Here is a 26,418-nt window from a genome sequence, read left to right as displayed (position 1 = left end):
TGTAACTTTACAACAGCCTCCTGTTCTTCCTCTCCTCAGCAGTAAACTGTCCCCAGACGCCAGCCCTCAGAAGATCGCCAACACGCTCCGTCTGCCTTCTGGCGTGGGCGCCACCTGCGTCCTCAAAACGCCCTTCAACAGCACCCTGGACCAGCTGGCACAGACACTCAACCCCAGTGCCAACAACTCCAAAACCCTAGCTGCCCGCTACTTTGACTCCATGTGTCTGGATTCCTTCACCCAGGGAGTGCCCCTGTCCAACTTCGTACCCCCTCCCCCCTCGCCAGCCCCCTCAGATGACCCCGACCCTCGTTTTGAGGATAGACTGTGGAACTTCACTGCTGCCACTCTTACCACTGTACGGGGTAAGTCTCTGTCAGGCTCAGGTGGTAAAGGATAAAGAATATGTCTGCTACTTTATATGTACTGTATGTAGGCAAATGTTTTAGCTATCATATCAATATATAATTTAATTACACTATCACATTATATTACTTTATTTTATGATGTCTCGTCTGACAATTATAGAGTCCTGTGTGGGCCATTCTGGTTGAAACAAGGCTGACCCACTCTCCTGTCCTGTACAGCAGCCTCCCTAACAATCCTGCCCCCTATATTGTGTGTGTCCTCAGAAACAGTGACCTCTCCACCCACCTTACCTCTGTCTATCCGGGAGCCGGTTCGTTGTATCTGCTCCATGCAGGGGACGGGCTTCTCCTGCCCCAGTGGGGTCGGGGGGCGGCCGCCCCTTATGAAGGTGGTCACTGGGGACATTCTGGTGGACATCACCGGGCGCAACGTGTCAGAGTACCTCCTCTACACCTCTGACAGACTGCGCCTGCACAGGTAACACACTCATGCATGGGCTTAGACTCATACACACAGAAGCACGCACACACACACACACACACACACGCACACACACGCACACACACACACACACACACACACACACACACACAGGGAAAGAGGGGAAGAGGTATGGAATCTATCCAATTGTCTTTTTCTCTCTTTCCATTTCTGTTTCTTTTTTTTTCTCTCTCTCTCTAGATATGGAGGACTCACTGTAGGCAACATACAGAAATCAGTCCCAGCATCCTTTGGGAAAAATAATCCGCCCATGGTTCGCAAAATAGCCGTGCGTAGATCAGCTCAGGTGAGCAGAAGGCCATTTTCTTAAAGGGACAGGATACGTCCCAAATGGCACCCTATTCCCTAAACATTGCACCAATTTTGACCTGGGCCTTGGTCAAAAGAAGTGCACTATAAAGAGAATAAGGTGCCACTTGAGACACAACTTTGGTGTCAGTTTGAGGGTATTTTTTGTTGCTGTATTTTATTAGGATCCCCATTAGCTGTTGGGGTCCAGGGTCATTATAACACTTAGCTATTTGTGCTGCTCTGTCATTGTCAGTGACAGACTTGTCCCCTACCAATAGGTGCTGTACAATAATAAAGGGTACCACAGCATGCCAACCTATCTCAATGTCCTCAACAACGCCATCCTGCGCGCCAACCTGCCTCCAGGCAAGGGCAACCCTGCTGCATACGGTGAGAGAGACTGCCTATACATACTTCGAAGCATAATATTACCTGGGGTATATGGGGTTCTGTTAGCCTGCTCACAGATCTGTTTGTGTTCTTGCCAAGTCAATTGCTTTCATTGTCAAGCCAAACATGTGAGGGACAGAGAGTTGGTATAATAGCACAAACAGACTGGCACTCATGCTAGGATTCTGTGAATTGAGTAGCTATTTATGTGAAAATGTATGTCCAAGGTTCCTTAGTATCTGGGGATCTTATATGGGATTGTACAGTATCTGCCTCCATCTAACCCCTCTTCTTGATGTGTTTGGGCTCACAGGAATCACCCTGACCAACCACCCTATGAACCGTACCAGTGCAAGGCTCTCTTTGGACTACCTGTAAGAATCGATGTATCCAGTTAATGAATATTAAACTGTGGCATATCTCTGAAAATAACTGTCTTACCAAGGCTGTGTCCCAAACGGTACCCTATTCCCTATATACAGTATAATGCACTACATTTAACCAGGTCCCTGTGGGCTTTTTGACTAGATCCCTATGGGCCTTTTAACCAGATCCCTGTGGGCCTTTTAATCAGATTCCTATGGGCGTTTTGACCAGATCCCTATGGTCCTTTTAACCAGATCCCTATGGGCCTTTTAACCAGATCCCCGTGGGCCTTTTAACCAGATCCCTATGGGCCTTTTAACCAGATCCCTATGGGCCTTTTAACCAGATCCCCGTGGGCCTTTTAACCAGATCCCTATGGGCCTTTTAACCAGATCCCTGTGGGCCTTTTAACCAGATCCCTATGGGCCTTTTAACCAGATCCCCGTGGGCCTTTTAACCAGATCCCTATGGGCCTTTTAACCAGATCCCTGTGGGCCCTGGTCGAAAGTAGTGCACTATAAAGGGCCCTCAAACTCAACTCTGAGTATCAAAGCCAGTTCTACTGATCTTTTTCATTGTTCCCCTCTAATCAGGGACTGATTTAGACCTGGGAACTGATTTAGACCTGGGACCTGATTTAGACCTGGGAACTGATTTAGACCTGGGACCTGATTTAGACCTGGGAACTGATTTAGACCTGGGACCTGATTTAGACCTGGGAACTGATTTAGACCTGGGAACTGATTTAGACCTGGGAACTGATTTAGACCTAGGAACTAATTTAGACCTGGGAACTGATTTAGACCTGGGAACTGATTTAGACCTGGGAACTGATTTAGACCTGGGAACTGATTTAGACCTGGGAACTGATTTAGACCTGGGAACTGATTTAGACCTGGGAACTGATTTAGACCTGGGAACTGATTTAGACCTGGGAACTGATTTAGCCCTGGGAACTGATTTAGACCTAGGAACTGATTTAGACCTGGGAACTGATTTAGCCCTGGGAACTGATTTAGACCTGGGAACTGATTTAGCCCTGGGAACTGATTTAGCCCTGGGAACTGATTTAGCCCTGGGAACTGATTTAGACCTGGGAACTGATTTAGACCTAGGAACTTATTTAGACCTGGGAACTGATTTAGCCCTGGGAACTGATTTAGCCCTGGGAACTGATTTAGACCTGGGAACTGATTTAGACCTGGGAACTGATTTAGACCTGGGAACTGATTTAGACCTGGGAACTGATTTAGCCCTGGGAACTGATTTAGACCTGGGAACTGATTTAGACCTGGGAACTGATTTAGACCTAGGAACTTATTTAGACCTGGGAACTGATTTAGCCCTGGGAACTGATTTAGACCTGGGAACTGATTTAGACCTGGGAACTGATTTAGACCTGGGAACTGATTTAGACCTAGGAACTTATTTAGACCTGGGAACTGATTTAGCCCTGGGAACTGATTTAGACCTGGGAACTGATTTAGACCTGGGAACTGATTTAGACCTGGGAACTGATTTAGACCTGGGAACTGATTTAGCCCTGGGAACTGATTTAGACCTGGGAACTGATTTAGACCTGGGAACTGATTTAGACCTGGGAACTTATTTAGACCTGGGAACTGATTTAGCCCTGGGATACCAGGTGGGTGCAACTAATGATCAGGTAGAAGAAGAAAGCTGCAGGTTCCAGACCTCAGGGTGTAAGCGTTGAATACCCCTGATATAGGGTGCCATTTGAGACTCGCTCACTGTCTTACTAAGTCTCTGTTTGTCCCTCCAGGCTCCAGGGCACTGATGTGGTGATAGCCATCTTCATCATCGTGGCCATGTCCTTTGTACCAGCCAGCTTTGTGGTCTTCCTAGTGGCAGAAAAGTCTACCAAGGCGAAGCACCTGCAGTTTGTCTCTGGATGTGACCCAGTCATCTACTGGCTGGCCAACTACGTATGGGACATGGTAAGAGGGGGTGGGGTGGAGTGTGTGTGTGTGTGTGTGTGTGTGTGTGTGTGTGTGTGTGTGTGTGTGTGTGTGTGTGTGTGTGTGTGTGTGTGTGTGTGTGTGTGTGTGTGTGTGTGTGTGTGTGTGTGTGTGTGTGTGTGTGTGTGTGTGTGTGTGTGTGTGTGTGTGTGTGTGTGTGTGTGAGAAACTATTTGATCCTGTCACGGCTGTCGTGGGAAGAATAAGGTGAGGACCAAAGCGCAGCGTGGTGAGTGTTCATCTTATTTAATGAAAACTGAACACTGAACAACAAAACAACAAAGAAACAACCGGAACTGTTCTGTCTGGTGTAGCCACACAAAGATTGAAAACAACCACCCACAAAACACAATGGAAAACAGGCTACCTAAATATGGTTCTCAATCAGGGACAACGATTGACAGCTGCCTCTGATTGAGAACCATACCAGGCCAAACACAGAAATAGAAAATCATAGACAAACTAACATAGACAACCCACCCAAATCACGCCCTGACCATACTAAAACAAAAGACAAAACAAAGGAACTAAGGTCAGAACGTGACAGATCCTCGAATATCCAAGGCCTGAGGTCTTCTGCCTTTGGCCTAAAGAGCAGGAATGTGGACTTCCCCAAATAAATCAGAAATACAGACATTGTCATCCTACAAGAAACGTGGCATAGAGGAGACGGACCCACTGGTTGCCCTAGGTAACAGGGAGTTGGAAGTCCCATCCACCAAACTACCAGGTGTGAAACAGGGAAGGGACTCAGGCGGTATGCTAATTTGGTATAGAGCAGACCTAACTCACTCTATTAAATTAATCAAAACAGAAACATTTCACATTTGGCTAGGAATTCAAAGGGAATTATCTCAACAGAGAAAAATGTCCTCCTGTGTGCTACCTATATCCCCCCACTAGAATTCCCATACTTTAATGAAGACAGCTTCTCCATCCTGGAGGGGGAAATCAATCATTTCCAGGCCCAGGGACATGTACAAGTCTGTGGCGACCTAAATGCCAGAACTGGACAAGAACCTGACACCCTCAGCTCACAGTGGGACAAACACCTACCTGGAGGTGACATCATTCCCTCCCCCATATGCCCCATTAGTCACAACTACGACAACATAACCAACAAAAACTCCTGCAGCTCTGTCACACGCTGGGAATGTACATAGTCAATGGTAGGCTTCGAGGGGACTCCTACGTTAGGTACACCTATAGCTCATCTCTTGGCAGTAGTACTGTAGACTACTTTATCACTGACCTCAACCCAGAGTCTCTCAGAGCATGTACAGTCAGCCCACTGACACCTGTATCAGATCACAGCAAAATCACAGTCTACTTGAACAGAGAAATACTCAATCATTAGGCATCAAAGCCAAAGGAACTGAATAATATAGAGAAATGCTATAGATGGAAGGAATGTAGTGTGGAAACCTATCACAAAACAACAAATAATGCATGCAGAGTAGAATTAGGCTGATACCCACTAATAATCATTATCCAGAAAAGTGCCTTTCAATTCTACAACCACCTAAAGGGAAGCTATTCCCAAACCATCCATAACAAAGCCATCACCTACAGAGAGATTAACCTGGGGAAGAGTTCCCTAAGCAAGCTGGTCCTGGGGCTCTGTGCACAAACACAAACACACCCTACAGAGCCCCAGGACAGCAGCACAATTAGACCCAAACAAATCATGAGAAAACAAAAATAGAATTACTTGACACGTTGGAAAGAATTAACAAAAAAACTGAGCAAACTAGAATGCTATTTGGCCCTAAACAGAGAGTACACAGTAGCCGAATATACCTGACCACTGTGACTGACACAAACTTAAGGAAAGCTTTGACTATGTACAGACTCAGTGAGCATAGCCTTGCTATTGAGAAAGGCCGGCGTAGGCAGACATGGCTCTCAAGAGAAGACAGGTTATGTTCACACTGCCCACAAAATGAGGTGGAAACTGAGCTGCACTTCCTAACCTCCTGCCAAATGTATGACCATATTAGAGAGATATATTTCCCTCAGATTACACAGACCCACAAAGAATTAAAAAACAAATCCAATTTGTGATAAACTCCCATATCTACTGGGTGAAATACCACAGTGTGCCATCACAGCAGCACAATTTGTGACCTGTGGCTACAAGAAAAGGACAACCAGTGAAGAACAAACACCACTGTAAATACAACCCATATTTATGTTGATTTATTTTCACTTTTGTGCTTTAACTATTTGCACATAATATGACATTTGAAATGTCTTCATTATTTTGGAAATGTTTTGAGTGTAATGTTAACTGTTATTTTTTATAGTTATTTCACTTTTGTTTATTATCTACTTCACTTGCTTTGGCAATGTAAACATATGTTTCCCATGCCAATAAAGCCCCTTAAACTGAAATGTAATTTAATTGAGAGTTAAACCGCTGAACAGCTTAATCCGTGTACAGTAGGTGGTAGTTCGTTTTCTACAGTAAACTGGACCCCAGACATTGATGCAACTACAAGGTTAAATCCAGTTTGCTACTGCTTTGCTTTCCACCCTGAACCCCTCCTTGTGGATTGTCATTCTGTCTGTCATCTTCCTGCTTGTGTTGTGTACTATTCACACATAGATGGTTCTATGAATGTTTGAGAGATATTGTGTATTTCTGGAAGCCAATCTAACTGAAACTCTCCTGTCTCTTGTTGTCTCCTAGCTGAACTACCTGGTGCCAGCCACATGCTGTGTCCTTATCCTGTTTGTCTTTGACCTTCCTGCGTACACATCCCCAACCAACTTCCCCGCGGTCCTCTCTCTCTTCCTCCTCTACGGGTGAGTGTACTTTACTTACCACACGGCACGGGTTTTCTCTACCCACTCAGTTCATCCCAAATGGCACCCTTTCCCCTATATAGTGCACTATAGGGAATAGTAGTGCAGTATGTAGGGAATATAGTGTTATTTGGGACACACAGTTTCTTGCTTTACTTGTTAAAGTTTGTCAAGAGGAAACCGAGTTGTCACATTCACTAGTGTGTAATGCCACAAGGGGCCCCCTGTGGTGCTGCCGGAGCCATTTCTTCATTTCTATCATCATTTATGACAGAACCTGGGGGGAAAAAGCATAGACATTGTGCCCTTGATGACATATTTTAAGAACAGTAATGCATTATGCATAACTGTCCTTGACAATATCAAGAAACTGTAATGCATACTTAATGAATATGACCTGTTATATCACTCTGTATCTCTCTCCCTCTCCCCTCCCTCTCCCCCTCTCTCTCCTCCCTCTCTTTTCCACCCACCCCTCCCTCTCTCTTTCTCTCTCTTTTGCACCCTCTCCTCTCTCGCCCTCCCTCTCTCTCTCTCTCTCTCTCTCTCTCCCACCCCTCCCTCCCTCCCTCTCTCTTTCTCTCTCTTTTGCACCCTCCCCTCTCTCGCCCTCCCTCTCTCTCGCCCTCCCTCTCTCTCTCTCCCACCCCTCCCTCTCTTCCTCTCTCTCTCTCTCCCCCCATCCCTCCCTCTCTTTCTCTCTCTCTCGCTCCCTCCCTCCCTCCAGGTGGTCTATAACTCCTGTCATGTACCCTGCCTCCTTCTGGTTCGAGGTGCCCAGCACGGCCTATGTGTTCCTCATAGTCATCAACCTCTTCATAGGAATCACTGCCACTGTAGCCACCTTCCTGCTGCAGCTCTTTGAACATGACAAGGTGTGTTTCTTCCTCTGTTGACGGTATAACAGCAGTTACAGGTTGCAGAGTTCTTCTAACCTTTCCAAAATTCCCAGGTTTCCAAGGAATCACTAAGCAGGAAATATGGAATCCTCCAACCAGGATTTTTAGGAAAGGGAACAGATATGTGCAACCCTACAGCAGTTCCAGCAATATTGTTATGATTAGATCTAGTATATTTAACATGACTACCTCACACTGCTTTGGTCTCTCTGCAGGATCTGAAACTGGTGAACAGCTACCTAAAGTCCTGTTTCCTTATCTTCCCAAATTACAACCTGGGTCACGGCCTGATGGAAATGGCCTACAACGAATACATCAATGAGTACTATGCTAAAATAGGTGCGGTTATATTCTACATGCTATTCCAAGTACCTGCAGTACATTTGATATCTGGGCAAATAATGTTTAGTCTATAGCACTTTGAGACTTTGTGTTAAGCAGTTTGGGACAACTGCTGATGTAAAAAGGGCTTTATAAATAAAAGTAATTGAGAAAGTTTAATCTCTCTTTATTATGTCTCTCTCAGGTCAGTTTGACAAGATCAAGTCTCCATTTGAGTGGGATATTGTGACTCGAGGGCTGGTTGCCATGACAATCGAGGGCTTTGTAGGCTTCTTCATAACCATCTTGTGCCAGTACAACTTCCTCAGGAAACCCTCGTGAGTGAGTGTGTGTGTGTGTGTGTGTGTGTGTGTGTGTGTGTGTGTGTGTGTGTGTGTGTGTGTGTGTGTGTGTGTGTGTATTACACCAAAAAGATCCACTGCAGCGTTCTAGTTCCATGCTGTCCCTGAGGGTGTGTGTGTTTTATAACAGGAGAGTACCAGTCAGCAGCCAGCCCATAGAGGACGATGATGAGGATGTGGCCTCTGAGAGAAGGAGAGTACTGAGAGGAGAAGCTGACAACGACATGCTGAAGATTGACAACCTCACCAAGGTCAGACAGATACAGAGATCCCCTTTATTTAACTCCAAATGGTATCCTATTCCCTATCTAGTGCACCATAGGGCCCAGTCAAAAGTGGTTCCCTAAATAGCCAACAGGGTGCCATTTGAGACCCAGCCCACTCTATTCAAGGTCAACAGAATCTCACAAGGTGTTAATGTTATCAATGAATTCAATGTCCTGTGTTTGTCAGGTGTACAAATCGAGGAAGATGGGGCGTATCTTGGCTGTGGACCGGCTATGTTTGGGCGTGCGTCCTGGGGAGTGTTTCGGCCTCCTGGGTGTGAACGGAGCAGGGAAGACCACCACCTTCAAGATGCTGACTGGAGACGAGAGCACCACGGGAGGAGAGGCCTTCATAGGGGGGAGCAGGTACTTTACATATGCACTGGGCTTGCATCCCAAATCGCACCCAATTCCCTTTATAGTGCACTACTTTTGATGGGTCCTGATCAAAAGTAGTGCACTTAATAGGTAACATGGTGCCATTTGGGACAGATGGGTCTTTAAAGCTGATTTGCCCATTTAAAAAATGCTCACATGCACCCATCACTTTTATTGATTGTTAGAATGTGGTGGCTAAAGTTAGCTGAAGTTTGTAGTATCAGAGCCGCTATTCAAAAAGTATCTCAGAGTAGGAGTGCTGATCTGAGATCAGCTTTGCCTTAAAATCCATAGTGAAAAGACTACATGGACAGGGAGGACATGATCCTTGATCAGTGCTCCTACTCTTAGATACTTTTTGAATACGGGTCCAGGTACTGTTGTTGTTGTTGTTGTTGTTGAGAGATTCACAAGGCTCCCTCTGTCCATGTGTTGTGTTGTCAGTATCCTGAAGGAGCTGTTGAAGGTGCAGCAGAGCATTGGCTACTGTCCTCAGTTTGACGCCCTGTTTGAAGACCTAACAGCCAGAGAACACCTGGAGCTGTACACACGCCTCCGGGGCATCCCCTGGAAGGACGAGGAAAGGGTACAGCTACTACGCACACACACACACACACACTCCACATTACGCATTTTACAGTGTGATTTTACTGAATCATTGTTGTTGAAAAGTTCCTCTATTTATTTCCTTTTGTCTTTTCCCAGGTGGTCTCATGGGCCCTGGAGAAACTGGAGCTGTCCAAGTATGCAGACATGCCCGCTGGCACCTACAGTGGGGGAAACAAGCGCAAGCTGTCCACTGCCATCGCCCTCATCGGATACCCCTCTCTCGTATTCCTGGTTAGACTCAACCTCATCGCCACTCATTAAAAGATGTACCACTATGTTGTGATATCCCACTCTACACATAGAAGTGGCAGGTAGCCCTGCAGTTGGACCAGTAACCGTAAAGGTCGCTGTTCAAATCCCCGAGATGACAGTGAGAATTGGGATATGGACAGAACATATTTAGGACAAATAAAATAGGACAAATATAAGCACCCACCTAATTATTATTATTACATACTGTAGATAGTTTATCCAATTATTCTGGTCTGGATACGACACTCTGATTGTGTCCTATTCTTTGTGGGACAGGATGTAAATAACTCAGATGCCGTTCTGTGTGATTATCCTCCAGGATGAACCCACGACAGGGATGGATCCTAAGGCCCGCAGATTCCTCTGGAACCTCATCCTCGACATCCTCAAGACAGGACGCTCTGTGGTGCTGACATCACACAGGTGAGACACTCATTCTCATCAGACATGTACTGCATACTACTTGTTGCTAATATGCATACTAATACCTTTATTATTGAGGTGTCTGGGTAATAATTGTGTATTCCCAGCCTTGCATTCACACCTGCACTAATTTGTTTCTACCTGGTTCTGATGCTGCTGATAGAGGCGACTGACTGTACGTCGCTCTGGATTAGAGTGTCTGCTAAATGTCTGAAATGAGGAGCTGTGAAATGGGAATGTCTCTGTGTCTGCAGTATGGAGGAGTGTGAGGCTCTGTGCACCAGACTGGGCATTATGGTCAACGGCAGGTTCAAATGCCTGGGTAGCATCCAGCACCTCAAGAACAGGTCAGAAGTTCACACACACACACACACACACACACACACACACACACACACACACACACACACACACACACACACACACACATAGCTAATGGGCATGCTCTGGCCTTTCTCTGTTGCTAGGCCAACCAGAAGTTAGAGACATATGGCGTACCAATTTAGTCTGCAATCACCTCTGAATGACTTTTTTTTTTAACTTCCTCCACCCTTTCAACTTGTCATTTTTCCCCCAGATTGTTACACATCCTGTTATTTAAAAATACATAAATAAATAAATAAATATATATATATATAGAGAGAGAGAGAGAGAGAGAGATTTATGTAACCTCTATTTAATTAGGCAAGTCAATTACATGTATATGTATTCTGTGACTCCTTCTCAATTCATACTTCCTCATATCCTTTCTCCTCATCTTCTTCTCATAACCTATTGGATAAAGGAGCCAAGGAGATAGGATACAAGGAATCAAGGAAAGAGTCATTGACCCAGGGTGACTTGTCAACTCACCCTGGTTGTGTCCCTTCCTTCCACAGGTTTGGTGATGGTTATATGATCACAGTCCGGACCAAGACCAGTTCCAGTGTGAAGGAGGTGGTGAGATTCTTCAACAGGAATTTCCCTGAGGCTGTACTAAAGGTGCACATTAAATGTATATTTTAGTCATTTAGCAGATGCTCTTCTCCAGACTTACAGTCAGCTCATTCAACTGAGTTTAGTTGAAGAAAACGACCACATATAACAGTTATTATAGTTATTACAGTTATCACCGTTATTACAGTTATCACAGTTATCACAGGTATTACAGTTATTACAGTTGTCACAGTTATCACAGGTATTACAGTTATCACAGTTATCACAGTTATTACAGTTATCACGGTTGTCACAGTTATTACAGTTATCACAGTTATCACAGGTATTACAGTTATTACAGGTATTAGTTATTACAGTTGTCACAGTTATTACAGGTATCACAGCTGTTACAGTTAATACAGTTATTACAGGTATTACAGGTATTACAGTTATCACAGTTATCACAGTTATTACAGGTATTACAGGTATTACAGTTAATACAGTTGTCACAGTTATCACAGTTATCACAGTTATTCCAGGTTTTACAGTTGTCACAGTTGTCACAGTTATCACAGTTATCACAGTTATCACAGGTATTACAGGTATTACAGTTGTCACCGTTATCACAGTTATCACAGTTATTACAGTTATTACAGTTGTCACAGTTATCACAGTTATTACAGGTATTACAGTTATTACAGTTGTCACAGTTATCACAGTTATCACAGTTATCACAGTTATTACAGTTATTACAGTTGTCACAGTTATCACAGTTATTACAGTTATTACAGTTATTACAGTTGTCACAGTTATTACAGTTATCACAGTTATTACAGGTATTACAGTTATTACAGTTGACACAGTTATTACAGTTATCACAGTTATTACAGTTATTACAATTATCACTGTTATTACAGTTATCACAGTTATTACAAGCACACTCTTCTTTAAAATAGCCGCTAGAAGCAGAATCAGTGGTAGGAAGAAAAGACATTGAATTGAATGTGTTCCCAGGAGAGCCACCACACTAAGGTCCAGTTCCAGCTGAAGTCAGAGAGGATCTCCCTGGCCCAGGTGTTCAGTAAGATGGAGCAGGTGGTCGAGGTGCTGGGAATAGACGACTACTCTGTCAGCCAGACCACACTGGACAACGTGAGTTACTGTCATGCTGTGCTCGAGTCATTTCCACACGGACACAGTACAGATCATTAGATTGAAAATGTATATGCAAAATAGAGAATTTGATTTTAAATCTGTGTACGCACAAACATTGATCATTGCTCCCTTTCATGTTTGTTATTTGTCTTGAGGAAGGCCTTGCAGCTCAAACATTGATGCTAAAAAGTCTCAATTATATCCCCTTGTCTGTCCGTTCATTTCTCTGTGTTCTCTCCCTCCCTCTCCATCCAGGTATTTGTGAACTTTGCAAAGAAACAGAGCGACAACCTGGAGCAGCAGGAGAGTTTGCCCCCTGGTGGAGGCCAGTCGCCACTGCAGCGCCTGCTAACCCTGCTCAGACCCCGGCTGGCCAACACGGAGCTCGACGCCCTGGTCAGCGAAGAACCGGAGGAACTAGAGAGTGATGACGATGAGGGCCTCATCAGCTTCGAGGAGGAGAGGGTGAGGAAGGAGAGGGAGGAAGGAAGGGGAGAGGGTGAGAGGGGAGAGAGGAATAGAGGAGAGAAAGAGGAGGAAAGGGTGAGGGGGAGACTAGGAGAGAGGAATAAAGGAGAAAAAGAGGAGGAAAGGCAGAGGAGGGGAGAAGGAGAGGAGGATAGGGTTAACAAACTGTGGGTGGAGATGGTGAGAGGGGAGGAGGGAGGAGAGGATGTGGGCAGAGGGGGAGAGGGGAGGAGGGAGGAGAGGATGTGGGCAGAGGGTGAGAGGGGAGGAGGGAGGAGAGGATGTGGGCAGAGGGTGAGAGGGAGGAGAGGATGTGGGCAGAGGGTGAGAGGGTAGGAAAGGGTAAGAGGAGAGAAAATACTTGTTGGGATGTGATGCTGCGTTCATAACCAAGTGGGAAGGTGGTAATTCCCAGTTGTGAAGTTGTAAATATCAGTTGAAAACATTCACGTGCTTCAAACTAATTGAGAAACACTAAATGGCTAATCGCAAAAAAGCTGCGTCAACCATAAACTAAAAGTACAGCTATCGTGCTCGCAAACAAATTATTGTCTTCAAAAACCATATAAATAGATTGCTTTTAATAATAATGTTTTGTGGTTGCATTTAACTGCCGAAAATGCTTTTATCGAGGTAATTTCCTTAATATGTGACATCAGGGTTCAGCATTTGGGAGAAGTTGGAGCTCAGGGATGAATGAAGAGTTTCCCACTAGGAATTGATCCCGTGTGGCTCAGTTGGTAGAGCATGGCACTTGCAACACCAGGGTTGTGGGTTTGATTCCCACGGGGGACCAGTATGAACAAATATACATGTAATTACCAGTTGAAGGGCCGTTCAAATAGACTTTTTACGAGATGATATGAACGCAGCATAAGACGGGATGTTGTCTACATTGACACACTTTGCATATCACATTTATCAACTTAATAAGTATGAAGTACTTAACTTAAAGTGATGTTGCAGAACTTTTATATAATTTCAGCCAGTATTTTTAAAAGTGGTGTTCATGAGACAAAATGGTTCCCTGATTTTTGTGTACTACGTCATCCAATTGTGTACCACGCCATCCATTTCGTCCTGAAAAAAAAAAACGTTTTATTTTATTTTTATGTATTTGTATAATATGTTATGAATCCAATTCGTACAATATGTTACGAATTTGTTCTTAAGACCCTGGACTGCATTTAACTGTATTTTACCCCTTACTAACCACTTCTTGTTTCTCCATGGTAGGTGCAGCTCTCCTTTAACACAGACACACTCTGTTGAACTGTGGAAGCTCAGAGAGCCTGGACAGACAAAGTGGGAGGAGGAACCTCAGAGAGGGGTTGTGATTGGACAGACAAAGTGTAAGGAGGAAATTCATAGGGGGCATGTCTATAGACAAATATGGGATGAGGAAATAACATGAACCTGTTTATTTTGGATTGGAAGACAACCGTCTCCAGCTACCCAGGGGAAAGTAAGATAAGTGTTATTTTTATCCTCAAACACCTAACAGTGACAGAGACTGAGGCATGGGACTCAGAGAATGAGATGCAGTGGGACAGAGAAGAGAATGACAGAGAAATGAAGTGAGCCTCTCAAAGCTGTCACAGAGTCATTGGCCATAGTTAAAGCCTGAAGTGTCCATAAGACAAGGCCCCTGTCATCATGGGAAGCATACTGATACAGTGAGAAAGCTTGTATTTTAATAGAGATATGTTGTTATAGGAATGTCTATATGTATTTATTTTTGAGAATGTATTGATAAATGGGAACACTGAAAACCAATGGGGTCTGTCTAGTAAGGACTAAAATCACAAGGCTTGATTTGGTATTCATGTTGCCTTTGCTAGTAGGTTGGCTTCATTCAATGTTGATGATGTCAGAAAATAACATATCATTGCTTCTGATATGACCACCTTACTGAGTTTAATCTTTCCTCAGTTGTTTGACACAGTGAATTAGTGGTTCATCATTGGTCAAATGTGTTCTGTCCCTGCCAAAGTACAAGGTTGTATCCTTAATGACACCCTATTCTCTATATAGTGCACTACTTTTGACCAGGGCCCCATAAGGCTCTGTTCAAAATAAGTGCATTATGTACTGAAGGGAATAGGGTGCTAAGGGTCCTGGTACAAAGTAGTGCACTATATAGGATGAGATGATGCCCCCCCCCCCCCTTAAAAGCATAATTGACCTGCCTTGAGAGCATGCTGTCATGAAACCAGTCAAACCAGTGTTGTGTCATACATATACAGTATATACAATACCTATATTTTTCTGTGGCAAGAAGAAAGATGTATTTTAGATATTGAAATGTATATGGGACAGATGTGTGATCTGTGATCGATTTGGCAATAATGGTTTATAGAGGGAAGTAAATGACCTTTGGAAAAAGTGCCAAGTTTTGACATGAGTCCTGAATCGTTGGCCTTTAATTTGAAATCACTTTATTAGATGAATTGAGTCACAGAGGAACGCTACACCACATGTCCTGTTTTAAGAGAATGCCTCTACTTGTTGATACTGAAGGTGCCTCCTTAACCTCAAGCTTCTTCATTTGGACAGGGGACACTATATTTTTGTCTCGTCATGATAAATAGAGCACTTTCTACTGAATGCTTTAGTTTGTGCTTCTACAAATCATAATGATTTGAATTCTTTCAAGAAGATCACAGTTTGGACACAACGTAATAATAACAGTGAAGGTTATCCTCAAGATCATTGAAGTTATTGAAAACCGTGAAAATAACTTAATAATAACTCTCTCATGTAATAATTAAGGTCACGTGCAAGATATACAATAACAAGCATTCACTACTGCACTAGTATCACTGTGAGACAAAGAAGTTCAACTTTCAGATCATTGTTTAGTTTGAACTTAAATGGCTTGTATGATTTACAAGATGCTTTAAAGGCAGTTGGCTTACCGTACATTTCTTTTGGAAGTTGGAGCACATTTAAAGAACACCCGCACCACATCATTAGTGAAGGGAAAGGTTTATGTTATTGAATAGTATGTTGGCATGTGATTTGAACTGGATATTTTCATGGAGTGTTTGTGTTGTGAAGAGCCAGTTGTAATATATCGTTATTCTTCTCAGAGGACACTTCATTTATTTCACGGACTAATTCAACGTAGTTTAACATATGTTTTGGTGATTTCTTAATGTGAGACCTACTTGGACATATTTGATCATTTTCCTTGACTGTGGTGGGGTTGTTATCCTTTTACTATTAAGTAGAGGAAACAGACTGTTGTAATTAGTTTTCATCAGAATGTAAAGTAGGTTAAATGTTTTACTGAAGTCCAGGAAATAATATGAGAACAAGAAACAATGCCTGTTTTTGAGATGTGTTAAGTAATGCTATCTGTATATGTTTATGTATATGTTATGTGTCTGAAAAGCAGTAAGGAAAGATGTATTGAACTTGAAACAAACTTGTGTCCTTTAACTCATACTGAATGATGACCGTGATGCTCTACTTTAACTAGAGTTCTGGGACCTCAAAAGGAACATCAATGTGATTTAGGCCCATTTTGGATCATTTGATCTATTTAACTTCTGTTGCCACCCAATGTATCTTTGAATATTTGTAAGATCAAGGTATTTGAAGTTTTCCCTGAGCAAAGCTTGACTTTTTTCAAAAAGAGCAACATTTAGGATACTTTCACTTTCTCTTCTGCGCAGAATTCACTACATAAATGTATCTGGGGTAAAACTATTTAACACTGATGTTTTTTTGACACCAGCAAATATGAGAGTTAGGTGCAATTCTATATGGTTTCAAATACTGTATACTATGGGATGGAAAAAATGATTCAGTCAATCTAGTGAATACTCAGCTTTGCTCTAAAGCTGAATGTTTTGGTATTTATCCAGGCAGTGTATTGTACGTGTGCATATGAATACAAATATATATTTATATGTTGTGAAAATATGTCAGTTGACATTATTCTGTTGTAAAGCATCTGTCCATGTTGTTCTCGTGTTATTTTTGGACTTTATGTAACACCTGGTCTTGTTCCTGATTTTACTGTTGTTTCTGTACTCTGTGCTTCACGTTTGGTGATCTGGATTTTTTTACAAAAAAAAAATACAAATCAATCAGGTATCAGTTGGGTACTCTCTATGGTTTTGTTCCTAAATTGAATTACGGTGTTCTAGCTATACCTTGAAAACGTTAGGTATTTGGACCAAATAATTTACATGCACTTTGAAAGCTTGCATTCATTTTGCTTACAATAAAGATATGAGAATAGGAGTGTGATATATTCATTTCATTTGATGATGTCCTGAGGAGTTTTTACTGACATTATTCAACAGGAAAATGCAGTGATTTACAGAGGCTCTTTATCCATATATCTAAAACTTCATGACTACCATTTTGGATCGTGTTCATCATTATTTGATCTAATTAAACCTTGCTACCCAACACATCCCGGTGCATACTAGATAAAGGCCATTGAAGTTTTCAATGAGCATAGCTTGGTTTTAAAAAAAAAAGTTCAATTGAGGATTTTCTTAGAGCTTGATTGAGTCCTTAGCTCTGAAGATCTGAGTTGTAGAGTGATTTACATTTAAAGGCAATGTTCCCACGTTAGTGGAGACTAGATTCGGACTGCATGTCGGCTCGATTGGAAAGGATCCTTAAATGTCAACGGTAGTGATTGAATCGAGCCCTAAGTTTTATTTTCAGTGCAGATCATACTGTACAAAAGTATCTGGAGAAAAAACTATTAAACACAGGAGTTTTTTTTAAAGACACCAGCAAATATCAGTTAGCCTAACTTAATTAGGTGCAAATCCACATGGGTGCAAATACTGTACACTATGAGATGAAAATACATCTTCAATCATTCTAGTGAATACTCAGCTTTCATCTGTAGCAAAATGCTTTGGAATTTATCCAGGCAGTATGTGTGTGCATATGAATATAAATGTATATTCATATTTTATGAAAATGTGTCTGTTGTAAAGCATCTGTTCATATTGTTCTCGCGTTAAATTGGGTCTTAATGTAACATTTGGTCTTGTTTCTGATTCTAATGGTGTTTCTGTACTCTGTGCTTCACGTTTGGTGATCTGGATTTTTAAACAAAACAAATAAATCAGGTACCATCAGTTGAGTCCTTTCTATCGGTTTGTTCATAAATGAAATGACGGTATACTTGCTACCTTGAAAACATGAGGTATTTGGACCAAATCATTTACAGTATATGCACTTTGCTTACAATAAAGTCACGAGAACACTAGTGATATGAGTTTAATTTGAGTTTTGACTGACATTATTCAACAGTTCCCCCCCCCGCACCATTACAATGATAATAGTTAGAGGCTCTTCGTCTATATATATATATATATACACACACAAGGAGATCGTTTTGCTTTTTTAAATGGATGTTTATTACACAAATCAAGATTAAAATACACTTAAAAACCATGTTTCAAGTTGTCACACAGTGATTGAGGTAATGATCATCATGGTTGTTTTCCAAATGGCACCCTATTCCATAATTAGTGCACTACTTTTGACCTGAGCCCATATGGTCAGAAGTAGAGCACTATATAGGGAATAGTGTCATTTGGGACACACCTTAAAAGTCCTTAAAAAGCAGGCAGCATTAAATAGGTAGATTTTTAAAATGATGTTGCAGCCGAATGGTGTAGTGTCGGTGGAATAAAATAACATTCATGCACTAAATTGTTATATGCAGCAGAAATGTGATAGTGAGGATGAAAGGCAACTGTGGTCATTTCTCTTTAGCAAATCATCATTGATCATCTTCATCATCAAATGCCACCCCGGTTGCTGGACGCTTTCTGGAAAAAGGACAGAAAAACAACAAATTTGGCACTTTGCAAATGGACCCACAGATGCATTGCAAAAACATTGCAAAAATCAGAAACTTTCTGTCTAAAAATGATGCAGAAAAATGAATAAATGCTTTTTTCACTTCTAGGTTAGACTACTGCAATGCTCTACTTTCCGGCTACCCGGATAAAGCACTAAATAAACTTCTGTTAGTGCTAAATACGGCTGCTAGAATCCTGACTAGAACCCAAAAAATTGATCATATTACTCCAGTGCTAGCCTCCCTACACTGGCTTCCTGTCAAGGCAAGGGCTCATTTCAAGGTTTTACTGCTAACCTACAAAGCATTACATGGGCTTGCTCCTACCGATCTCTCTGATTTGGTCCTGCCGTACATACCTACACGTACGCTACGGTCACAAGACGCAGGCCTCCTAATTGTCCCTAGAATTTCTAAGCAAACAGCTGGAGGCAGGGCTTTCTCCTATAGAGCTCCATTTTTATGGAATGGTCTGCCTACCCATTTGAGAGACGCAAACTCGGTCTCAACCTTTAAGTCTTTACTGAAGACTCATCTCTTTAGTGGGTCATATGATTGAGTGTAGTCTGGCCCAGGAGTGTGAAGGTGAACGGAAAGGCTCTGGAGCAACGAACCGCCCTTGCTGTCTCTGCCTGGCCGGTTCCCCTCTTTCCACTGGGATTCTCTGCCTCTAACCCTATTACAGGGGCTGAGTCACTGGCTTTACTAGGGCTCTTTCATACCATCACTAGGAGGGGTGCGTCACTTGAGTGGGTTGAGTCACTGATGTGATCTTCCTGTCTGGGTTGGCGCCCCCCCCCCCTGGGTTGTGCCGTGGCGGAGATCTTTGTGGGCTATACTCGGCCTTGTCTCAGGATGGTAAATTGGTGGTTGAAGATATCCCTCTAGTGGTGTGGGGGCTGTGCTTTGGCAAAGTGGGTGTGGTTATATCCTTTCTGTTTGGCCCTGTCCGGGGGTGTCATCGGATGGGGCCACAGTGTCACCTGACCCCTCCTGTCTCAGCCTCCAGTATTTATGCTGCAGTAGTTTATGTGTCGGTGGCTAGGGTCAGTTTGTTATATCTGGAGTACTTCTCCTGTCCTATCCGGTGTTCTGCGTGAATTTAAGTATGCTCTCTCTAATTCTCTCTTTCTTTCTCTCTCTCGGAGGACCTGAGCCCTAGGACCATGCCTCAGTACTACCTGACATGACTTGCTGTCCCCAGTCCACCTGGCCGTGCTGCTGCTCCAGTTTCAACTGTTCTGCCTGTGATGATTATTATTTGACCATGCTGGTCATTTATGAACATTTGAACATCTTGGCCATGTTCTGTTATAATCTCCACCTGGCACAGCCAGAAGAGGACTGGCCACCCCACAGCCTGGTTCCTCTCTAGGTTTCTTCCTAGGTTTTGACCTTTCTAGGGAGTTTTTCCTAGCCACCGTGCTTCTACACCTGCATTGCTTGCCGTTTGGGGTTTTAGGCTGGGTTTCTGTACAGCACTTTGAGACATCAGCTGATGTACGAAGGGCTATATAAATACATTTGATTTGAGTATGTAACAACTAATATATTTTATATATTCCCTATGTAGTGCACTACTTTTGACCAGGGCCCATGCAATATGAAGGACCATGGGTGCCCTTTAGGGTTCAGACAAGTACAGCACCTTCTTGTTCCTGGGTTGATAAGAGAATCTCCTGGAAGACGCTTCTTGACTGCCAGAGTTTGGCCACTCTGCAGCTGTCTCCTTGGCTCAAAATCTGAAAGAGCAAGATGACCATTTACTTTACACCTTTATAGCTATGAGGACGAGCTATGGTCTTATTGTGATGTAACAAGACAAAATAAAACACAGCACACCTGTATTGCGTTTGTGTGGACTCTTTCCAGGACTGAATGGGGCTGGGCCACCTAGACAGAAACAACACAGCAGAGAACACTGAGTAAGGAGTGCTGGTGTAGGATCAAAGCGTACACATGCAATCTGTACCAGAAACTATCAAGTTCTTGAACTTCCCTAAATCAGAGTCAGTGTGATAAGAAAATAACTCTGTATGCTGAATGAGGGCTCTGTCCCAAACCTTACTTGTATGGTCTAAACGAGTCAGACTGTCTGCCATTCTAAACAGCAGCTCTCTCAGTTTCTCTTTGGCCTCGGGCTGTTTCAGTCTGGACAGAGTCACACTCAGGTCCCCTGGACTGGTGCCTACACAAAGCACTGCACAGCTGTCCTGCATTGATACAGACACACTCCCACTGCCACACGCAGACCTGGGAGAAGATATGGGAGGAAGTACATGTGGAAGTATTATGAAGACAGGATCCCGAGAAGTACACGAGGTCATTGGATTAAAATAGGATGGGAAAAACATACCTAATTTTCAAGATATAATCCTCTGTTGACTTCAAGGCAAACTTTCGTCTCTGAAAATAATCGTGCGTGTCATTCTTGTTATTACATAATGAAAGGAAATTCTACTCTTTGCAGGTTTGGTTAAATAAATATACTTACAAACTGGTTCAATGTCTCATCAGTGAAATCTGTGCTCCACACATCAGAGGCATCTGTCAAACTGGGACAGGAAAACAAACAATTGATGTTAGCCGTCATGTCACAACAACATCTCTAACTATCATGTATATTTATTTATGTTACAGGTGGCAATCTTCTAACAATCTTGGCACCATTAGTGGCCGTTTTTATACTTGTTGTTGGCCACTAACTAAAACACATCAGCACGAGCTTCTCATCCAAATCGATGAGATATGTAAAAGTAATGTTAGTTTGCTAGCTAAATGCCAATAACTAGCTAGCAATTTAGTACAGTTCTCTGTTAACTAGCTAGTTATCGTTGTTCGAAAAGCATGGTTAGATATACGGAAATGACTAGCTATTAACACCCACCCAACATTGAACATCTCCGAATATTTATGCGTGTAGCATATGAATTGACACTGGTCATTTTTATCTACCACGGTGCAGTAAGACATTTGGGTCAACGGTCGATTTCCATCCATGTCTTGTGTTGGTGTAGGCAGCATGATATTATGTTCAGGAAACCTCCACTGTGCGTGAGTGGTTGCTAGTGCTAGCCCACGTCTCTGTAACACCGTGCAACGGTTCGATGCTGAATGTGTAGCCAGTCAGTGAAGTAGGAGTATCAATCAGGAAGTGTTTGCAGCCGAGCAGCTGCTTCACGTATGTTACCTCTTATCCTGTTCTTTTTCAAAACACAAGTTGATCTGTAAACAAAGGTACCGTATTGTAGTTTGAACTGTGTAGCTAGCTACATGTTCGTCTAGACTCTAGCCTAGGAAGGTAATAGGTAATGATAATATTGATTGTTTTGCTAAATATGTAAGGTAATAAGGTAATGATAATATTGATTGTTTTGCTAAATATGTGCGCTAGCTTGCTATCTTTTCGTTGCATGTCTCAACCAGCAGGTAATTAGCTAGCTAGTAAGATAACTATTATTTAATCCAATCCTGTTACCCATGTTCATGTTATTGATGGTGGCTTTGGTATTTTGCCATTGTATAATAATTGTTGACACTGTCTGTATTTCCATATTTGACAGGTGCAGTGGTCCAGTAATATGCATAATATCTTGCTATGGCTTGGAAGTCAAGGACTTCAGGTGTTCGACACAGAGTTGAGTGCCGACACAATGGAGTGGTACCCCATTCCACAACATACTGGCATGTGGAAAATCTGTACAGAAGGGACCAGATGCGGTAAAACCGTAGATAGGCTGGACAATAGAACGAGTCAAAATTCACCCAAGGCTGAAAACGGACAAATAACGTTGGTTAAGATGAAACACAAGCGCGAGCCCATAGCACATGAATTGAATCGAACGTCCGCAGAGCCTCTTCTGACTGGAGTGATGCTTAGATTTCTATGTCGCCTAAATGGTACACATTTTTTAAAATCCATTTTTACTTTACCACTACAATGTGTTCTTCGGACGAAACTGAAAACCATCCCCAACTCGTGTAGAAAGTAAACATCTTCACCTCGATGTTGTCAACTGTGCTTATGTCCGCGTAATGAGAACTTCTGACTATTTCTGGTCTATGACAACCGAGCTCACTGCCCAGATTTACATAATTACAAAGAGGAGACTCTCCAGATTAAAATGGCGTCCGTCTTGAAAAAAATCTAAATATACACATTGTGAGATATTTGGGGAAATAGACTGGCATGCCACTCCATAGGAAAACAATGGGGGGAGCTCAGCATTCCAAGGGTAAAAGGTGTTTTGGGGCTAGCATTTGATGACAACCGAGCTTGCTGCCCAGCCTTACATAATTAGAAAGAGGAGATTCTCATGATTAAAATGGTGTCTGACTTGAATAAAATCTAAATATACACATTGCTAAACAGACATACCTATATTTCCACTATAGGAAACATTGGGATGACCTCAGTTCCATGAGTCATTTTTTGCTGTTGTTTACATTTTAACTCGCAGCAACGTGGGCAGGTCTTATTCCCAACAACAGGGAAGCAGGCATTGTGACGTAGAACATTTGGCAGGGAATAGAACGTTCAGAAGGTGAGTTTGTGCCAAGGTGCTCAATAGAACTAATAGGAGCTGGCAAGGTGAAAAATGCCCTAAAATAAGGCCTGTTTTTTTTCTCGTGATTACTTCAAAACTACGACAAGCAAATATGAAATATGAACTAGTTTTTATCAGAAAAAAGCATTATTAAAAATGTCATGGGTCCAGCCTACTGTAGACCAGGGCTCTCCAACCCTGTTCCTGGAGAGCTGTAGGTTTTCACTTCAACCAAAGTTGTAACTAACCTGATCCATCATACCATCCAGCTAATTATTATAATCAATTGCGCTCTACCGGGGGTTTTCCAGAAAGATAGTTTAACAAATTCAGGATTCCCTGAACATATCTGTCTTTCCTTAACCAGATGAGGGAGTCTAGGATTTCTTGGTTCCAGATTGGCTGCTTCTCGTTTAAGTAATTAGGCTCACCAAAGCGCAGATTGGTTGATCTGACAACTGGCGCATGTATGTAACGTTCAAAAAGGTCCTTGTGTCAATGACAGAAAAAATGTCAGATATTGAGTCAAAAGACTAGAGTCCACAACAATAAATAATTTTGACAATGAATATGTTAACATATTTACCCCCCAAAAAGTAATACAGCAGCAAAAGCCAGAGAGGTAGCCTGGCAGAAAATTGCAAACAGAATAAATGTTTAAGTGAAGTGGCAGGATTCCAATATCTAATAGACCTAGCATACACACATGGGTGATTTATTAATCATTCTTTCACTTTTAATAGAGCATGTTTATTACAAATCTGGTGTCACAGTTGCAATGGTAGACCCATTCCAAAGCCTATGTAGGATGAGTAATAATAATTGATTGAATTCATAGACCGCTTTTCATGACAACACGGGCAACAATGTGTTCTATGTTTAGTTTTAACACCAATGACCCTTGGAAAATCTGCGGGATGGATTAGGCTATTTATAATTTTAATCATGTTGCCTATTCTTATTAATGAAATAGCAAAACACTCACCACAACCTACTGTACCTGAAGTTCTGTAAACATCCTCCTTGATTATATGACAGGTTGAGGGCCAGGGAATGGGCCAGGGAATGGGACAGGTTGAGGGACAGGGTATGGGACAGGGAATGGGCCAGGGAATGGGCCAGGGAATGGACCAGGGAATGGGACAGGGAATGGGCCAGGGAATGGGCCAGGGAATGGGACAGGGAATGGGCCAGGGAATGGGACAGGTTGAGGGCCAGGGAATGGGACAGGGAATGGGACAATTTTGCTCGCCCAATTTTTCAGTTTTTGATTTGTTAAAAAAAATTGAAATATGCAATAAATGTCGTACCACTTCATGATTGTGTCCCACTTGTTGTTGATTCTTCACAAAAAAATACAGTTTTATATCTTTATGTTTGAAGCCTGAAATGTGGCAAAAGGTCGCAAAGTTCAAGGGGGCCGAATACTTTCGCAAGGCACTGTATGTACATATATGTAGGGGTACGAGGTAATTCAGGTAGATGTGTACATATATGTAGGGGTACGAGGTAATTCAGGTAGGTATGTACATATGTGCAGGGGTACGAGGTAATTCAGGTAGATGTGTACATATATGTAGGGGTACGAGGTAATTCAGGTAGATATGTACATATATGCAGGGGTACGAGGTAATTCAGATAGATATGTACATGTGTGCAGGGGTACGAGGTAATTCAGGTAAATATGTACATATATGTAGGGGTACGAGGTAATTCAGGTAGATATGTACATATATGTAGGGGTACGAGGTAATTCAGGTAGATATGTACATATGTGCAGGGGTACGAGGTAATTCAGTTAGATATGTACATATATGTAGGGGTACGAGGTAATTCAGGTAGATATGTACATATATGTAGGGGTACGAGGTAATTCAGGTAGATATGTACATATGTGCAGGGGTACGAGGTAATTATAAATACATATTTAGAAGGTTTATGACTTGGGGTAGAAGCTGTTCAGTTAACTATTGGTTTTTTATCTTCCATAGCAATGAGTTCAATTGGCGACCTCATATTTTCTGTTGTCTGCATACTTGGAGATTAATAATAAAAAAAGACCAGCTTCTCCTGTGTGCATGTTTGTGTGTGTGTGTGTGTGTGTGTGTGTGTGTATGTCATCTGATGGAATGCACCTGGCAGGTGGGGATGACTGCAAACTTAAGGGCTGGAATCTTAGGATGGGTTCCTCTTTCCCCACTTTCACTAGCAAGAGGCGAGGGATGCCAATGAATGTTGACATAATAAGTCAAAATGCATTTGTAATGCCCATGTCAAAGTAAGTAGGTGCACAAATTAAAAATAAAGATCTTTCTGCTGAAAGCACTCTTAAGTGTATGTAGTATACACAGTAGCCCACGTCGGACGCGCATTCTAGCCACAGGCAGGTAGATGAAGGTTGATTTCACTATTTGAGAAATGCCTTTTATTTTCACCGTTGTAATATAACCCTTGTGTTCATCAAGCTCACATCTACACGATCAGTCAGTCTGTCAACATAAAGTTTTACTTCTCTTCATAGTGCACTAAATTCCCTTATTCCCTTCATAGTGCAATAAATTAGACGACTACCATAGTATGGTGCACTACAAAAGTAGAGAGAGAATATGTTGCCGTTTGGGACACACCTGATGGACAAATTGATGTCAAGCCCTTAGGTTGCTCGTTATAGCTATAGGAGAGAGAGAATTCCCAATGGCATCAGACCGAGGTTCTGCATCTGTCCTTGTGCTCCTAGACCTTAGTGCTGCTTTTGATACCATCGATCACCACATTCTTTTGGAGAGATTGGAAACCCAAATTGGTCTACACGGACAAGTTCTGGCCTGGTTTAGATCTTATCTGTCGGAAAGATATCAGTTTCTCTCTCTGAATGGTTTGTCCTCTGACAAATCAACTGTAAATTGCGGTGTTCCTCAAGGTTTCGTTTTAGGACTACGATTGTTTTCACTATATATTTTACCTCTTGGGGATGTCATTCGAAAACATAATGTTAACTTTCACTGCTATGCGGATGACACACAGCTGTACATTTCAATAAAACATGGTGAAGCCCCAAAATTGCCCTCGCTAGAAGCATGTGTTTCAGACATAAGGAAGTAGATGGCTGCAAACATTCTACTTTTAAACTCGGACAAAACAGAGATGCTTGTTCTAGGTCCCAAGAAACAAAGAGGTCTTCTGTTGAATCTGATAATTAATCTTAATGGTTGTACAGTCGTCTCAAATAAAACTGTGAAGGACCTCGGCGTTACTCTGGACCCTGATCTCTATT

At 42.4% G+C, this 26,418-nt stretch overlaps 2 protein-coding genes across 4 annotated transcripts in view; one reads left to right on the top strand and one right to left on the bottom strand.

Moving 5' to 3' along the window:
- LOC110536359 (ATP-binding cassette sub-family A member 2) overlaps positions 1-17,866 on the top strand; it is a 131,142-nt gene extending 113,276 nt beyond the window's left edge. For all 3 annotated transcript variants that reach the window (XM_036936260.1, XM_036936262.1, XM_036936261.1), the window contains 20 exons: positions 40-365; positions 633-846; positions 1,051-1,156; positions 1,440-1,551; positions 1,865-1,925; positions 3,701-3,875; positions 6,589-6,704; positions 7,432-7,579; positions 7,819-7,942; positions 8,130-8,262; positions 8,417-8,537; positions 8,740-8,918; positions 9,375-9,516; positions 9,636-9,770; positions 10,111-10,214; positions 10,469-10,561; positions 11,093-11,195; positions 12,144-12,281; positions 12,540-12,749; positions 13,989-17,866. In XM_036936260.1, the coding sequence (XP_036792155.1) occupies positions 40-365; positions 633-846; positions 1,051-1,156; positions 1,440-1,551; positions 1,865-1,925; positions 3,701-3,875; positions 6,589-6,704; positions 7,432-7,579; positions 7,819-7,942; positions 8,130-8,262; positions 8,417-8,537; positions 8,740-8,918; positions 9,375-9,516; positions 9,636-9,770; positions 10,111-10,214; positions 10,469-10,561; positions 11,093-11,195; positions 12,144-12,281; positions 12,540-12,749; positions 13,989-14,024 (2,776 nt within the window). In that variant the 3' untranslated portion in view covers positions 14,025-17,866. The remainder of the gene's footprint in view (positions 1-39; positions 366-632; positions 847-1,050; positions 1,157-1,439; positions 1,552-1,864; positions 1,926-3,700; positions 3,876-6,588; positions 6,705-7,431; positions 7,580-7,818; positions 7,943-8,129; positions 8,263-8,416; positions 8,538-8,739; positions 8,919-9,374; positions 9,517-9,635; positions 9,771-10,110; positions 10,215-10,468; positions 10,562-11,092; positions 11,196-12,143; positions 12,282-12,539; positions 12,750-13,988) is intronic.
- A 258-nt stretch (positions 17,867-18,124) lies between these two features.
- LOC110536360 (protein PAXX) lies at positions 18,125-21,736 on the bottom strand. Its single transcript, XM_021622106.2, has 7 exons — positions 21,485-21,736; positions 21,092-21,152; positions 20,954-21,003; positions 20,666-20,850; positions 20,440-20,490; positions 20,246-20,339; positions 18,125-18,565 (listed from the first exon to the last, which is right to left on the bottom strand). The coding sequence occupies exons 1-7, from the start codon at positions 21,619-21,621 to the stop codon at positions 18,517-18,519; spliced, it is 627 nt and encodes a 208-aa protein (XP_021477781.2). The 5' UTR covers positions 21,622-21,736; the 3' UTR covers positions 18,125-18,516.
- Between the last annotated feature and the right edge of the window lie 4,682 nt (positions 21,737-26,418).

This window comes from Oncorhynchus mykiss, chromosome 11 (assembly GCF_013265735.2).
Source record: "Oncorhynchus mykiss isolate Arlee chromosome 11, USDA_OmykA_1.1, whole genome shotgun sequence".
NCBI classification, from domain to species: domain Eukaryota; kingdom Metazoa; phylum Chordata; class Actinopteri; order Salmoniformes; family Salmonidae; genus Oncorhynchus; species Oncorhynchus mykiss.
This window is presented reverse-complemented; position numbering and strand designations above follow the sequence as displayed.

Bases quoted from the DNA above. Each gene is read 5' to 3' on its own strand.
- LOC110536360 (XM_021622106.2), bottom strand. From the start codon at position 21,621: ATGCTGCCTACACCAACACAAGACATGGATGGAAATCGACCGTTGACC. The intron at 21,004-21,091 runs GTAAGTATATTT...GATTATTTTCAG, and splicing joins ATGAGACATTGAACCAGTTT to AGACGAAAGTTTGCCTTGAA. The intron at 20,340-20,439 runs GTGTGCTGTGTT...TTGCTCTTTCAG, and splicing joins TCCACACAAACGCAATACAG to ATTTTGAGCCAAGGAGACAG.